Genomic DNA, 13,524 nt, shown 5'->3' with positions numbered 1-13,524 from the left:
ATATTTAATTACATGAGCAGCCTATTCCGCTGACTGCTGTTCTTCATCAAAGGCTGAAATAAACTGAAATTCAACTTTTACGGCTTTATTGTCTACTGACACCTACATCTTATTCCAACCACTCCCAGTCAGTAAAAACTGGAGTGAGACATAAAACACTGAAGAGATTAAATGTGAAGCATTATCATCAAATATCACAAATATCCAGGGAAAACACTAATTGCAATACTGAAGTGAGAATACATTTCAGTCTTTTTCAGGTTTCAGGTGTTTTTTTTTAGTCTCCTATGTAGTTTACTGGCTATGCTGACCACCCTTTAACTAATTGTATTTCTCAGTTTCCCATTGGAGAGACACACGGAGCGTTCAGCAGGACCCTGACACTCATCTCATGTTTTACTTTTTTCTGCTTTACCCTATCCTGGTTGAACCTGCTTGTCTCAAACATCCATCATTCTCTTTCTCTGTCCACATTTGAGTGCATTCTCCTTCATTCCGCTCGGACTGAACACCGAGATAAACCTCAATCAACAAGAAAGTCATTTTGACTAAGACCCTGTTAAACGTTAACCAGCTCAACAAAGCCATCAAATAGGTGATTTGAAGGAGCCCAGTCAGGGCTGTGAAGGATGAATTACCAGGTTACCTGGTTCAAAGATGTATATCAGCTTTTAGTGAACATGTTTTGAGGATTAAGTGATATATCTTTGTCTTTTAAGCTAATTCATGGCAGCTTTTTCTTCATCCTCCTTCTGTTGGTAATATCATAAGGCCTAGCCCTGCTTCAACTGAAATGTGTCCTCAGATAACGCTTGCCTTGGCGCCATATAAATAAGGTTGAATTGACCATTTTAGATGAAGAGTGACATAGATTGTAATGAAAGTCTAACTTTTGAGGTTGGAAAATGTTAATCAGCTCATTTCCCTTTGTTCTGTTTTGTGTCATTTATTCGGTTGTGTACTTTGTTTTATTCTATTTACTACCAACACTACAACTGTCTGCATCCAAAATGATTGTGATGCTGTCTCACGGTAACAGAATCAGTGAATGAAGTTATAAGTTTGTGTTTTTGCACGGTACCCAGTGAGGCCTGGTTGAACACACTTTTGATGTGTTTCGCGTGGTGTCTCATAGGTTTCACATGACCATTTGTACAGCTGTTCCATGGGTATTTACATAGGTTTCACCTGTAATGTGATGTGTAACGTGTATGAATAAGAGCGTCCTTTGATCATATAAAATGTGTACACAATGCTTGTGTTGGCTCATTGTTGTATGAGAGTAATGCACTTGGTGAGTGGTCTTTGTATGGACAGAAATCAAGGAGAACGTTTAGGCAGCACAGACGTGAAATAAAGAGCAAAGAAACATCTGTAATGGAGAGCGAGGCAGCTGATTGAGTAAATTAAGAAGGTTTAAATTAAACTAAACTAAAAACGTAGTCACGGATATTTCAAACATATGCTTTGCTAAATATTCTCCTTTCCGAGTTATGTTAGGAGCCATCTTTAAAAAGGAAATTCTTGGACTGCCAAAGCATGCTGGGCAATGTCGGTAGCACGATGAGTCCGGACTTTCCTGCTGACGGTGAAAACACTGGTAGTCTATCTCAGCCATAAAGATAAGCTGTTTTCCTCGAGTCTGACACTTAAACACACCTAACCAGCACGCTGTCTGTTCTAGAACCAAGTGAGGTGCGTGCTATATATAAGAAATACTGCATAGAAAGAAGTCATTATCCCCAGGGTATATATTTTTGCATTAAACAGTAGCATTGGCGTTGTTTCAGTGTCACGTTTAACTAGTTTTGACAGTTTGTAGTTCAGGTTCATTTATCAAAGTTCAGCTTCCCTGCTGCAGTTTTCACTAAGTTATTGGCCACACACACACACACACACACACACACACACACACTCACAAGACCTCAGGTGTGAGTACATGCAAACAGCACATGTCGGGGGCTGGTAGTTCTCTTATAAGGACAGGAGAGGAGCAGTCACTCCCACAGTCGATACACGAGCATTGTCTTTCAGTATTGAATGTGAGCACGCTTCACTCTCACTACTTGCTGTTTGTACATCTGCAACTGTAAAGAAGACCCCTCAGCCAGACCAGGAGGAGCTCTAGGAGACTCTGGCTTCACTGAGTTTTGCTGAATCTGGTGTAAAAACACATGAACATGGAGAAGCGGGACTGTTCAGCTGAGGAGTTTTTTGTGCAGAGGAAAGTCCTGGATGAGTTACACCTGGATGAAGTGGCCCAGAAAGGGACGTGGTCCACTAAACCCACCCTGGGTGAACAGATGAAGGAGTCCCTGAGGTAAAAATACAGAGGAGAGGACACTGCCGAGGACGTCAGGACAAAAAAAAAAGACACAAACTCACAGACAGACCATTGAGTTTGAATGTGAATGTAGTTTTTCTGTCTTACTGTCAACCTGTTATGTTACTCGTGTGTGTGCGTGTGTGGATGTGTAATTGGTTAAAGGGTAACTCCACCAATTTTGCACAGTGAGGTGTGTTCACAGGTCTTGGAGAGTCATGCCATATATGTGACAAAGTAGTATAAAGCATTTTGTGGCACCAGAAGAAGCTGCATTAACTGTGGCTAATTTACATTGTGGGTAATGTAGGTGCCAAGTTTTAAAAGGAGGAAGAATGCGCGGAATTAAAAAAGGTGATTGTGATCATTTGTTTCGAAGTGTCCATAATGAGTCTAACTGGTGTTGGAGTATAGTGTTAGACTGAGAGGTTTAATGCTGATGGCTGAGCAAAGTTCAACATTTTATGAAGATTTCATTATTACCTCTGACGCAGAATCCAAAACTCTAATATTAGGCAATAAAATTAACACAGGACTTATCAAAGTGTTCTCAACGTGCCAAGTCGCTAAACCGATTATTCGTTTAATAAAATAACTCCTATTTGTGACTGCAGGCAGTCTCACATTTGAATAATGTTCACTACTCCACCTCATGTGTCAACAGAAATGAACTGCAGCACATTGACAGGCTCGTGCTCGTCTCGTGCGTCACTGTTTTACTAGGCCAGCTGATAAAAATGTTCGCAGGTGTTACAATTCACAAGTCTGGTTTAGGATATTTTGATTTGTTTTTACAACCGTTCCTTTCATTTTTTAAACGAAATAACTAAATATAAAACCTATACAAACATTTACTGAAAAAAATAGCAAAATGATATCATGTGCTCCCTATGCATTTCTGTGGTGGTTGCAGGTGTTCAGTGCCGAGGCTGAAGCATGCGGTGCTGAGCTGGGTTCCCGTTCTCAGCTGGCTGCCTCACTACTCCTTCAGAGAAAACGCCATCGGGGACCTGATCTCTGGCTGCAGTGTGGGCATCATGCATCTGCCACAGGGTTTGTGTGTATGACTGTGTGTGCAGTGGGGGAACATCACACTTCACAAACTTAGCAAACTTGTCATTTTAAAGGAATAGTTCTGCCATTAGACGAATGCACTTATTCTGTTTCTGTTTTCCAGAGAGAGAGATGATAGGGTTTAGAGAAAGGATGCAAACAAACGCAAGCGACTTTCCCCAAATGTCTGATGATGTTTTAAAGGTCTTCCGCAAAGTCCATGAATGCAACTAAACTTACTGTGAATTACAAGTTATTACCACCGGCAAAGTGGATTGTACTATTGCATTTATTCATTTGGTAATTCCAGGAGTGTTTATTCACCCCAAACAATCAGATAATTTTATTACTTTAAGCAATGACACACAGAGGGTTTAAACCAAATAAGGAGGCTCAGCAGTGCGGTTCTGTCTCCTCATTTTCACCTCTACTCTCTGTAGTGTTACGTCTGGCTCCAAATCAGAGCACAATCCTGACACAGGGTGTGTTTATTCCTCCAGAATCTATCGCTGCACGCTCGGCTCTCTCATCCAGAGCTGGCTGGCTCCGGTCGGCTGATCAGCCTACCTGCCCCACCTGACCCCCCATGCAGCACTCAGCAAATGTCTTTTGCTTTGTTTTGATTGAGAGACCCCTAGTGACAGAAATGACATACTGTGTGCTTGAGATTGGTATCATACTTTTCATCCAACTCAAGTCAACTCTAAAAGAAAGTGAATCAGCCAAAATGTGTCCAGCCTAACTATTGGTGTTGATTTTCTGTTTTTATTTATTCATTTACTTTGTATTTCTAATTCAGGCATGGCATATGCTCTTCTGGCTTCCTTGCGCCCAGTGTATGGCCTTTACACTTCCCTCTTCCCAGTGTTGGTCTACTTCATCTTTGGTACTTCCAGACACATCTCCATAGGTGAGTGACGGAGTGTGCGTGATTTTAAAATGTAAATGACTGAAAGGTTGTGACTAAATCCGTCCTCGCTGCTATGTGTGTGTCTACATGCTCTTGTTTTTTTATACTCAGGTACGTTCGCTGTGATCAGCATCATGATTGGGAGTGTGACGGAGAGGCTGGGCCCAGACAGCAACTTCATGGGCAACGGCACTAATGGGACAGTGGACTACGATAAACGGGATGCATTCAGAGTGCAGGTCGCGTGTTCCCTGACAGTCCTGACTGGAATCTTTCAGGTGTGTTTGCGTGCCCATCCTGACCAAAATAAAAGAGTTTAGTGACTTTACTTTACAACAACTTCAAGACATATTTCACTCATTTTAACTAAGTTGCTCTGTCGTTCTCCATTCTAAGATCCTGCTGGGTGTGGTGAGGTTTGGTTTCGTGGTCACCTACCTGTCAGAGCCGCTGGTCCGTGGCTACACCACAGGATCAGCCTGTCATGTGTGCATCTCCCAGCTCAAGTATCTGTTTGGAGTGAAGCCAGAGCGCTTCACAGGTCCTCTCTCCCTTATTTATGTGAGTACATTAGGGCTACAACTGAGGACCACGTTCATTATCAATTCATCTGCCAAGTACTTCACAACAGAGCGATCGTTTAGTCTACAAAACGGTGAAGAATGTCCATCCCAGTTTCTTAAAATCCAAGGTCTCTGACTGATTTCAGACTGATAGCTCACCACTAGCTACAGAAATTGTATTTAAAGTGAATCTCTCGCCATAAAGCAACGTATTTGTGACAGTACCCGAGTCAAACCTTCGTGTAAAAACAGAATTACAACGAAAGAGGCACTTTTAAGATTTACTGTAGTTTCATTTTTGGGCGAGCCCATTTTCAATGGGAGTGCATGGGGCACCTTTACGCTAGCATCAAAATCGCTATGTTTAAAACACTAAGAAGGCTCGACACAACATGAAACTTTGCTCGTAGTGTCACCAGGGTCTCTACACATGAACACGAGCATTGAAAACATTGTTTGTGTACACAGAGTTGACTGAAACAAAGGTTTTTGAACAACTCACGTTAGCAGCTGTATTTTCGGCACGCCGCCGTCATGGCAGACAAAAAGTGTCGATCCCCGAGTGTGACCCAACAGGAAGGCTTGAGGAGTGGTCCACCATTACTCTCCTTCCTGTTAGGTCGCACTCAGGGGATCGACGCTAACCTGTGTAGTCTCGAATGTGGAAGTCAGTGCACCTCAATGGGAATATCCTGAATGAAAACAGCAACATCGGTAAGTTGTGTTTAAACTACTTGGCGGCAGCATCCATGATTTCTCCCTCTTTTCCACTCCTCTCCTCACAGACGCTGGTGGACATCTGCCGGCTGCTGCCTGAGACTAAAGTGCCAGAGCTGGTGGTCAGCCTGGTGGCGCTCGCAGTTCTCATCGTGGTCAAAGAAGTCAACGACTGCTACAGACAGAAGCTGCCTCTGCCCATCCCGATAGAGCTCATAGTGGCAAGTCACTTCATCTAGTAGTCCAGCAGAGGGCATCTTGACCACAGTGATCTTTCTGCCCTCCTGACAGTGAGAGGCGCTGTATGTACTGAAGGTCTGACCCCACACATTAAACCAGTGCTCCTTGTGCCCTTTTTCAACAGGTCATAGCTGCAACAATCATCACTCACTTCTGTGGACTGACAAGCAAATACAGTATCGATGTGGTTGGAGAGATTCCCAGTGGGTATGTTTATCCCTGTGTCACTGCAGGATTTGAATATGTGTGTGTGTGTGTGTGTGTGTGTGTGTGTGTGTGTGTGTGTGTGTGTGTGTGTGTGTGTGTGTGTGTGTGTATGTGTGTGCTCTGTAGAGTTATAGTTGTACAAATCCCAAACCATTTATCTTCTCCACCTGCCCAGGCTTAAAGCCCCTCAAGCTCCAGATGTCACATTGTTCTCAGACGTGATAGGCGACGCCTTCGCAGTGGCCATCGTGGGCTACGCCATCAATATTTCCCTGGGCAAAACGTTTGGCCTCAAGTATGGCTACAAGGTGGATAGCAACCAGGTGAGGAATACACACACGGACACAGACACACACACACCTTAGAATATTCAAAGGGGACACTCACAAACAGCTGTGAGACTCAGACTTGGAATCTTGGTTCATGTCTGACTCAGAGGGTAAAAAGTCAAACTTGGGCATGACTGTCACATCAGTGGAAAAAGTATTTAGGTTGTGGTTGTGACGTTTTTCTCTTTAAATATTTATTCCAGGTGTTCAGTTCATTTCAGAGAGCCCTAATTTTGTTTTTTAATGACGTGAATGATAAAAGCAATCTTTGATGCGTTACGGAAGCAACAATGGTTTCGGTAACACTAGGATAACCATCATTGGTAAATTTATAGTTAATCATAGTTATTTTATTGTTAACGAACATGAAATGCTTTATAAACCCTATATAAGCAATTGTGAATGTCTGTGAACATCAGCTGCAACTTTATAAAGGCCATACAAGTCATAGATGAACTACACAGTGTTTGCAAACCATTTACAAAGTATTGATAATTTGATATTGATACAATAGCAATTGCTAAACACTCACACACATAAAAACAAAGAGCAGGAAAAACAAAATACAGAAGTAATACAAAAACTGAGGACAATATAGAGAAACCACAGGGAACAAATCGAAGGTCGAGGACAGACAAACCAACAAAGGGTGAGGGAGCAACACAGGCTCAAATACAAACTGAGCGAAGGAGGGGGTGAGGTGCAGGTGGAGAGACTCCGGGAACAGGGCAGTGCTAATGGGGCTGATGTGAGACGGGTTGCACAGGAACACAAGAGGGAAACAGAACACTGTGAGAAGGAAGTAGAGAGTGACACAACAAGACATGGGATACAATTACAAAAAAAAAAAAAAAAAAAAAGCACATCAACAAACCAAAAACCCCAGAACCATGACAATAAACTGCATTTACGACCAACTTACCAGTTATTATTGATGGTTATTAAAAAGTGTCTCCATGGTTTCATTGCATTCTAATCCCTGACGCAACCCTTTTTTGTTGTTGTTGTGTCTGTCGCCTCTAAAGCCACACAGAATATATTTTCCATATTTCACAACAAGAACTTCCTCTTGTTCCTTTCTAGCCCCCCCCCCATTCACAAATCATTTTATGCCACATTAGTGTCTGACTTTGCATCCGTGGAGTAATGACAGACTGAAATTGGATCCCTCTAACCTCTTAAGGAGTTTGCCAAAGATGCATTTAAGCCAGTAATTATTCAAGTCCATTTACAAATGTTATAAAGCCGCTCCCAGCCCACGACGCCGTGTTTCAAAGCCGTCCAGGATTCACCTCACAGAAGCACGGTTGCAAGTGTCTGCTTTGGACTCCAGATGTTCTGCATGTGGCAAATGTTAGCGAGGTTGACGAGGTTGTAAAAAATAAAGTGCAGACACATGTGGCATGAACTACCCTGTCTCCCCCTTTGCTTGTACAACAGGTTACATCACCATTTTATCAGAAAAATGATTGTTTCCTTGTAGATATACACACTCAAATGATCATCCTCCATATTACTCATGTCTAAAATGTTTTGTTTTACATGTGCATGTGTAGAAATACAGAAGGGGGGTGGTATTCTCATCTATTGCACACAGACTTATTCACACATGTACACACACTTGCAGAGGCATGTGACTGGGATCATTCTGCTGTGGAGGGAGACAGGCTGGGAAGCACTCACAGCCTCTAAGAGCTGGCCTGCTAAATCATTAATGTCCAACTAGCTTTATGCAATCAAGTGTGACTTAAATGTGCCTGGCACTGCTCTCAGTGTGGCAGCAATGCGTTGCCGTGGCCATAAAGTTCATGAACAGCACACTATGTTATGTTATGTATGACTTGAAGGTTACAAACTCCAGATTTACACAGGTTTAAGATATAGAAAGCATTAAATAAAAGATAATTGGTTTCTAAGCCTAAATGTCTTAATGTCTTGCTCAACATTTCTCTTTTTTGCAGGAGCTGGTTGCTTTGGGTCTCAGCAACACTGTCGGCGGCTTCTTCCAGTGCTACTCTGTGACTTCCTCGTTATCCCGCAGCCTCGTACAGGAAAGCACCGGGGGCAAGACACAAGTAAACACGACATGTGTGCACAAACAGCACAAATACCACTGATTACATCTAATTATTATGTTCAGCCTGAGTCCATTTAGGCCTATTGTTCAATTGTGTGTGTGTGTGTGTGCTGTCAGGTCGCAGGAGTGATTTCATCTGTCATCGTGCTGATCACAATCTTAAAAATAGGTTCCCTCTTTGAAGATCTTCCCAAGGTAACACTTTCCCTCCAGTCGATCTTTTTCTAGTGATCACTGTCTCTCTTGGCAGCGTACTGAATAACCATTAGGGCTGCAGATATATGTGAAATACATCTGTGTGTGTGTGTGTGTGTGTGTTCTCCAGGCTGTCTTATCCACCATAGTGTTTGTGAATTTGAAAGGGATGTTCAAGCAGTTCATGGACGTGCCCGCGCTGTGGAAGACCAACAAGGTTGATCTGGTATGACTAAATCCTCTTTAAGAGTCGCTCTGCCCAGTTAAATACTGTGTGAACCTCTGGGCTCTTTGAACCCGCTGACTTTGACTGTCCACGCTCCCCTCCAGCTGGTGTGGCTGGTAACATTCGCAAGCACCATCCTGCTCAACCTGGACCTGGGCCTGGCCGTCTCCATCGTCTTCTCCATTCTCACCGTCATCTTCAGAACACAGCTGTAACTACACAACCACTCGCTCACAGAGGGAGATTTTTATATGATTTTTACAGAGCTGGAGGGCTATTATTTCTGCAATAATGACATCTGATACCTTTCAGACCCCGCTACTCTATCTTGGGCCACGTGTCGGGCACTGACCTGTATCTGGACACAGACACCTACAAGGAGGTAAGAGTTATTCGTGGTACATCGCGTTTGCTCAGTGAACGGTCGTTATCTCGATGTTTGTTCTGTAGAAATAAATGTTCGGGCATGCTGCCTCTAGGAATGACAATGCCAGTCAGTCAGACAATCCAGCACGTTGGTCCAGACTGAAATCCAGTGCAGATATTAATGATTCACGAAGGATTAAAACCCACTGAGTTTTTTTGAAACTTTGGATTTTAAATACCTGCAAAATTTATGACATATTCATCCACTTTACCTGCAAATGCTAAAAGGCAGGCTACCCACTGCACCTGCCTGCGTCAGCATGTTGATCACAGTGCTGCTAGCAATTGCTGTAGAAACGTGGTCCAAGCAATTACGCGTATGCAAACATGATGCAGACGCTTCAAGCTACACAGGATCGACTTCACATGACTTGTTGGGAGTTTGAGGATGCTATTGCATGAAACAGCGAGAGAAAGCGGGCCCCTTCCGTTTGGGTTCACTTCCACTCACAACAACCATATCACATCTCCTCTTCTCTCCTCTTCTATTTCTTTTTCTCCTCCCTCTGTACAGAAGGTGCAGCGGTGCACATTCCTCCTGTTTGCTCATGGAAATGCCTTGAATGACTCCTTATTCTCCCCTCCACTCATTTATAAGAGTCATCATGAACACAAGCCTTTCGCCCATGAGTACGTGCATGCTTCCGTCTGCGCTGTGATATGGTGTGGTTTGGGAGAGGGTAGACATCCTCATATTGGGGGGCGAATTGTCCCTTTAATTGTCATTTTAATATCAAGTCATTCAGGTCCAGAAAAATTGCATCTGCATTACCTGATACAATGAAAATATGCTTTATTTCATTGGAAATGTGTGATCTGACCCTTTAAAGGAACACTCTGTGGATAGAGTGCATTCAACCTTCAGTCATTAGTGGTAGAAAAGCCCCATTTAGTCAAACAATACCTGAGGGAGCACAACAGGGTGTGAGTTTCTAAACTTCCGCTTCATGATGTGTCCCCGCAGGCCAAAGAGATTCCAGGAATCAAAATCTTCCGTTCATCTACGACAATCTACTACACGAATGCTGAGATGTACTTGGAGGCCCTGCAAGAGAAGGTGTGTGTGTGTGTGTGTGCAATTACAAGACGTAATCCCCTGTCCACTGTCTACATCACCCTTAATTGCTTTCATTATCTCTTGCTTTCCCCTCTCTCGCTCTCACGTTGATGCTCGTCTTTCTGTGCAGAGCGGAATCGAAATCGGAAAGCTGCTGACGCAGAAGAAGAAACGAGAAGCGAAGCTGAAGCGTACACAAGAGAAGGAGAAAAAGAAAGCTAAAAAGGAGGCAAAAAAACAAGTACGATGTCCTGAATAATACATTTAGAAATGAGAGACGCCTCAAGTTACACAATATCTGATTTGCAATGATAATTTCTGCTTTTTCCACTTTCTGGCAGAACAAAGCGATCAGCCACTTGTCCAGTGGCACATCCTCTTTGCAGGAGTCAGAGATGAAAGAGAGGAGGGTCTCTCCAGGACAGAAGAGACAGAGTCAGGGGAATGGCGTGGACTTAAGCCTGACAGAAACTCCTAAAAATGGCCGAGTAAACTTGGCATACCAACATGACGCGACCATGTCAGACTCCGATTCAGATACAGGGGGCCACATCAACACCCAGGCATCACACAGTGGTGATGAGGACAAGGCCACCCACAGCATCATCTTGGACATTTCCACAACCAGCTTTGTGGACACAGTCGCCGTGAAGACCATGAAAAACGTATGTGCGTGGTAGGATCTGTGGTTGTGTGTTGACATTCATTTAATCATCAGTGTTGAAAGAGTAAATAAGAGACAGGAGAGGGCACGCTCATCTCCATTTTTAAAAGACCAAAACAAACCCAAATCTTATCCGTCCTCTCTCCCAGATATTCAGGGACTTTGGAGAGATTGAGTTGGACGTCTATCTAGCAGGCTGCCAAGGTGAGCAGGGAGACCAGACAAAATAGAGACGAAGTTAATGTCCTTAATGCAGACTCAAGGAACTGGAGCTTGAGATAATGAATGCTTCAAGGTCTCAGCCTAAGTGGCGCCACATTGTTCCCTGTCGGGCACATTCATCAAGCATAAATATTTATTTTTATAATCTCTTGATGCTCTCTGTCTCATTGTCATGCTTTTCTGTGTGGTCAACTATTAGCCTGCGTCGTGGAGCAGCTGGAGACCGCAGGTTTCTTTTCAGAGTCCATCCCAAAGAGCAGACTGTTTGTCACTGTCCATGATGCAGTGCTGCATATTCTCCACAAAGTGGGCCGTGGCGACTTTGTGCTCGTGAGTTCATCACTATGAATAACAGCTACACTTCTGAGCTTCACTTATCACTTATTGCTGTCATATATTGTGAAAATGCTCCTGCCCTCCATTTCTTTCAGGATTTGTCCTGCACCACTCAGATGTAACCAGCAGGGGTCAGACTGTTCGACATCTTCCTCCTCCTCCTCCTCCTCCTCCTTCTCCTATTCTCAGGCGGCTGGCTGTTCAGCTGCACACCATTGGTCGTCATTGGTCTCCTCCCCCTTCAGTGGGGGAGAATGCACCACCTTGACATGGCGGCTGGTCGCCATGGAAACACAGGGAGCCGTTGCTGTGGCAACAGCCTTTTTATGATATCGTCTAATGAGATAGCCAGCAATACGTCACTGCAGCTCTCTCCCTCTGTGGTGTGTGTGTGTGTGTGTGTGTGTGTGTGTGTGTGTGTGTGTGTGTGTGTGTGTGTGTGTGTGGTTGCGTGCGAGACAGAGGAGGGGCGGGGGTTGAGTAGGAGAATGTAACACTGGACTAATAGGAGTCTGTATTTATAGCCTGTGTGAGAGAGTAGAGAGTGAGTGAAAGGTTGACTATAAGGGGAAACTCATGAGAGAGGTGCTGCAATGAAAAGGTGGGTCTCGGTGTGTGTGCACACGTTTGTCCTTCAATGTCATGACCCGATGCAGCTGGACTTCCTGTTCCTTTAAAAAAAGGAAATTTCTTACGCAATAAATCAATAAAATGTAAATATGTTTCCCTCTGGGAGGGATGCTCAGTCCTTACATTACTGCTCATTTGGTCCAAAATGCCTAAAGCTGAGTAGCCTCAGCTGAATTGCAAATATGGTGTAATAGGTGTTACGTTGAAAAGAGCAGCAGCGCTTAAACATGTCGTGGGTGTGTTTGTAGTCAGTATTCACAAGTCTTAGTCCTCTGACATGTTGAGCTCCCTTCTATTTTTGGGATCCAGTGTCATGTTATCATCTGATATCAACTGTTGGAAGCTAAACACTGTACTGTTGTGTGCTTATATATGTTTCAGTTGTATTGAATTGATTTAGACAGCTAATTCAGACATTTGCTCCCAGTCATAACAATGTTATTTTTTTAAAGGAGACTTATTCTGCTTTTTCATTTATTTTCTTTCCTCCAGTGTTTCATATACATGTTTGTGTATATAGCAGAGCTTGACTGTTTAACCGACCGTAGCACCCACCGCATCACCGGGGGTGACCTTAAAGAGACAGGAGCTAAAACAGAGCATTTCAGGCAGATGGGGAATACAGTGCTGCAGCACTGGACATGATGAGAAATCAGATGTGTTTTTTAAGCACTAAGACATATAAATCTATTCTAGTAGTAATCCAAAATAAAATTATGAACCTGAAAATGAGCGTGATATGTCTCCTTTAAAAGGTCCATTTAAGTTTGCAGTTACATAAACTGGGAAAATAACTTCCCTGAAGAAATGAATGGTTCCTTGGAATAACCACTCCAAAGTAAACACTGTCAGGTGTTGTAAATTACGGAACACACACACTTCCTTGCTATTGCTTATCACTCCCTGCCAACCTGACTGATTACACCTCCAGTTGTCTGTCAACTGTTTGACTACCTGCTGAGTTTATCTTTTTTTATACAAATGTAAAGGTGAAGCATATTCTGATGTGATTTAACCACAATACTTTCTGTACATATCTATTTTATGAACAAAGGAGTTTAACCCGCTTCACATGGAGCTGTAAGAGTAGGGCTTTCTGTCTTAAACAGCGTACTCCAGTATTCTTTGGACTGTGATCCTGAAGTTCTTCCTGATAAGTTTCCCTTGTATGTTTTATTGATAAAGTATGATTGAGACCATGTGAATAAAGAGCCATAAAAACACGTTGCGTCCATCGTTATTTTGTCGTTTATTGCTTCTTTCCTGACATGGCATCAAGTCTCTTTCCCCTCCCCACCACCCAGTCTCCTGCTCCTTGCACAATTCAGTCTAAAGATTGTCTCCTTCTC

At 43.3% G+C, this 13,524-nt stretch overlaps 1 protein-coding gene across 1 annotated transcript; it reads left to right on the top strand.

The window, feature by feature from the left end:
- Window positions 1-1,929: 1,929 nt before the first annotated feature.
- si:ch211-117c9.2 (solute carrier family 26 member 6) lies at window positions 1,930-13,398 on the top strand. The gene is made up of 19 exons (XM_037103636.1): window positions 1,930-2,320; window positions 3,237-3,376; window positions 4,176-4,286; window positions 4,398-4,564; window positions 4,683-4,847; window positions 5,635-5,787; window positions 5,931-6,013; window positions 6,189-6,336; window positions 8,304-8,417; window positions 8,537-8,614; window positions 8,745-8,840; window positions 8,945-9,051; window positions 9,153-9,222; window positions 10,231-10,323; window positions 10,454-10,564; window positions 10,665-10,988; window positions 11,137-11,191; window positions 11,409-11,539; window positions 11,641-13,398. The coding sequence occupies exons 1-19, from the start codon at window positions 2,175-2,177 to the stop codon at window positions 11,665-11,667; spliced, it is 2,319 nt and encodes a 772-aa protein (XP_036959531.1). The 5' UTR covers window positions 1,930-2,174; the 3' UTR covers window positions 11,668-13,398.
- Window positions 13,399-13,524: the final 126 nt, after the last annotated feature.

This window comes from Acanthopagrus latus, chromosome 7, assembly GCF_904848185.1.
Source record: "Acanthopagrus latus isolate v.2019 chromosome 7, fAcaLat1.1, whole genome shotgun sequence".
In the NCBI taxonomy this organism is placed as follows: domain Eukaryota; kingdom Metazoa; phylum Chordata; class Actinopteri; order Spariformes; family Sparidae; genus Acanthopagrus; species Acanthopagrus latus.
The sequence above is the reverse complement of the archived record's forward strand: the minus strand, read 5'-3'. Positions and strand labels throughout refer to the sequence as shown.

Coding starts and splice junctions, on each gene's coding strand:
- si:ch211-117c9.2 (XM_037103636.1), top strand. CDS start 2,175: ATGAACATGGAGAAGCGGGACTGTTCAGCTGAGGAGTTTTTTGTGCAG. Junction 6,014..6,188: donor GTTGGAGAGATTCCCAGTGG/GTATGTTTATCC, acceptor CCACCTGCCCAG/GCTTAAAGCCCCTCAAGCTC. Junction 10,989..11,136: donor CCGTGAAGACCATGAAAAAC/GTATGTGCGTGG, acceptor CCTCTCTCCCAG/ATATTCAGGGACTTTGGAGA.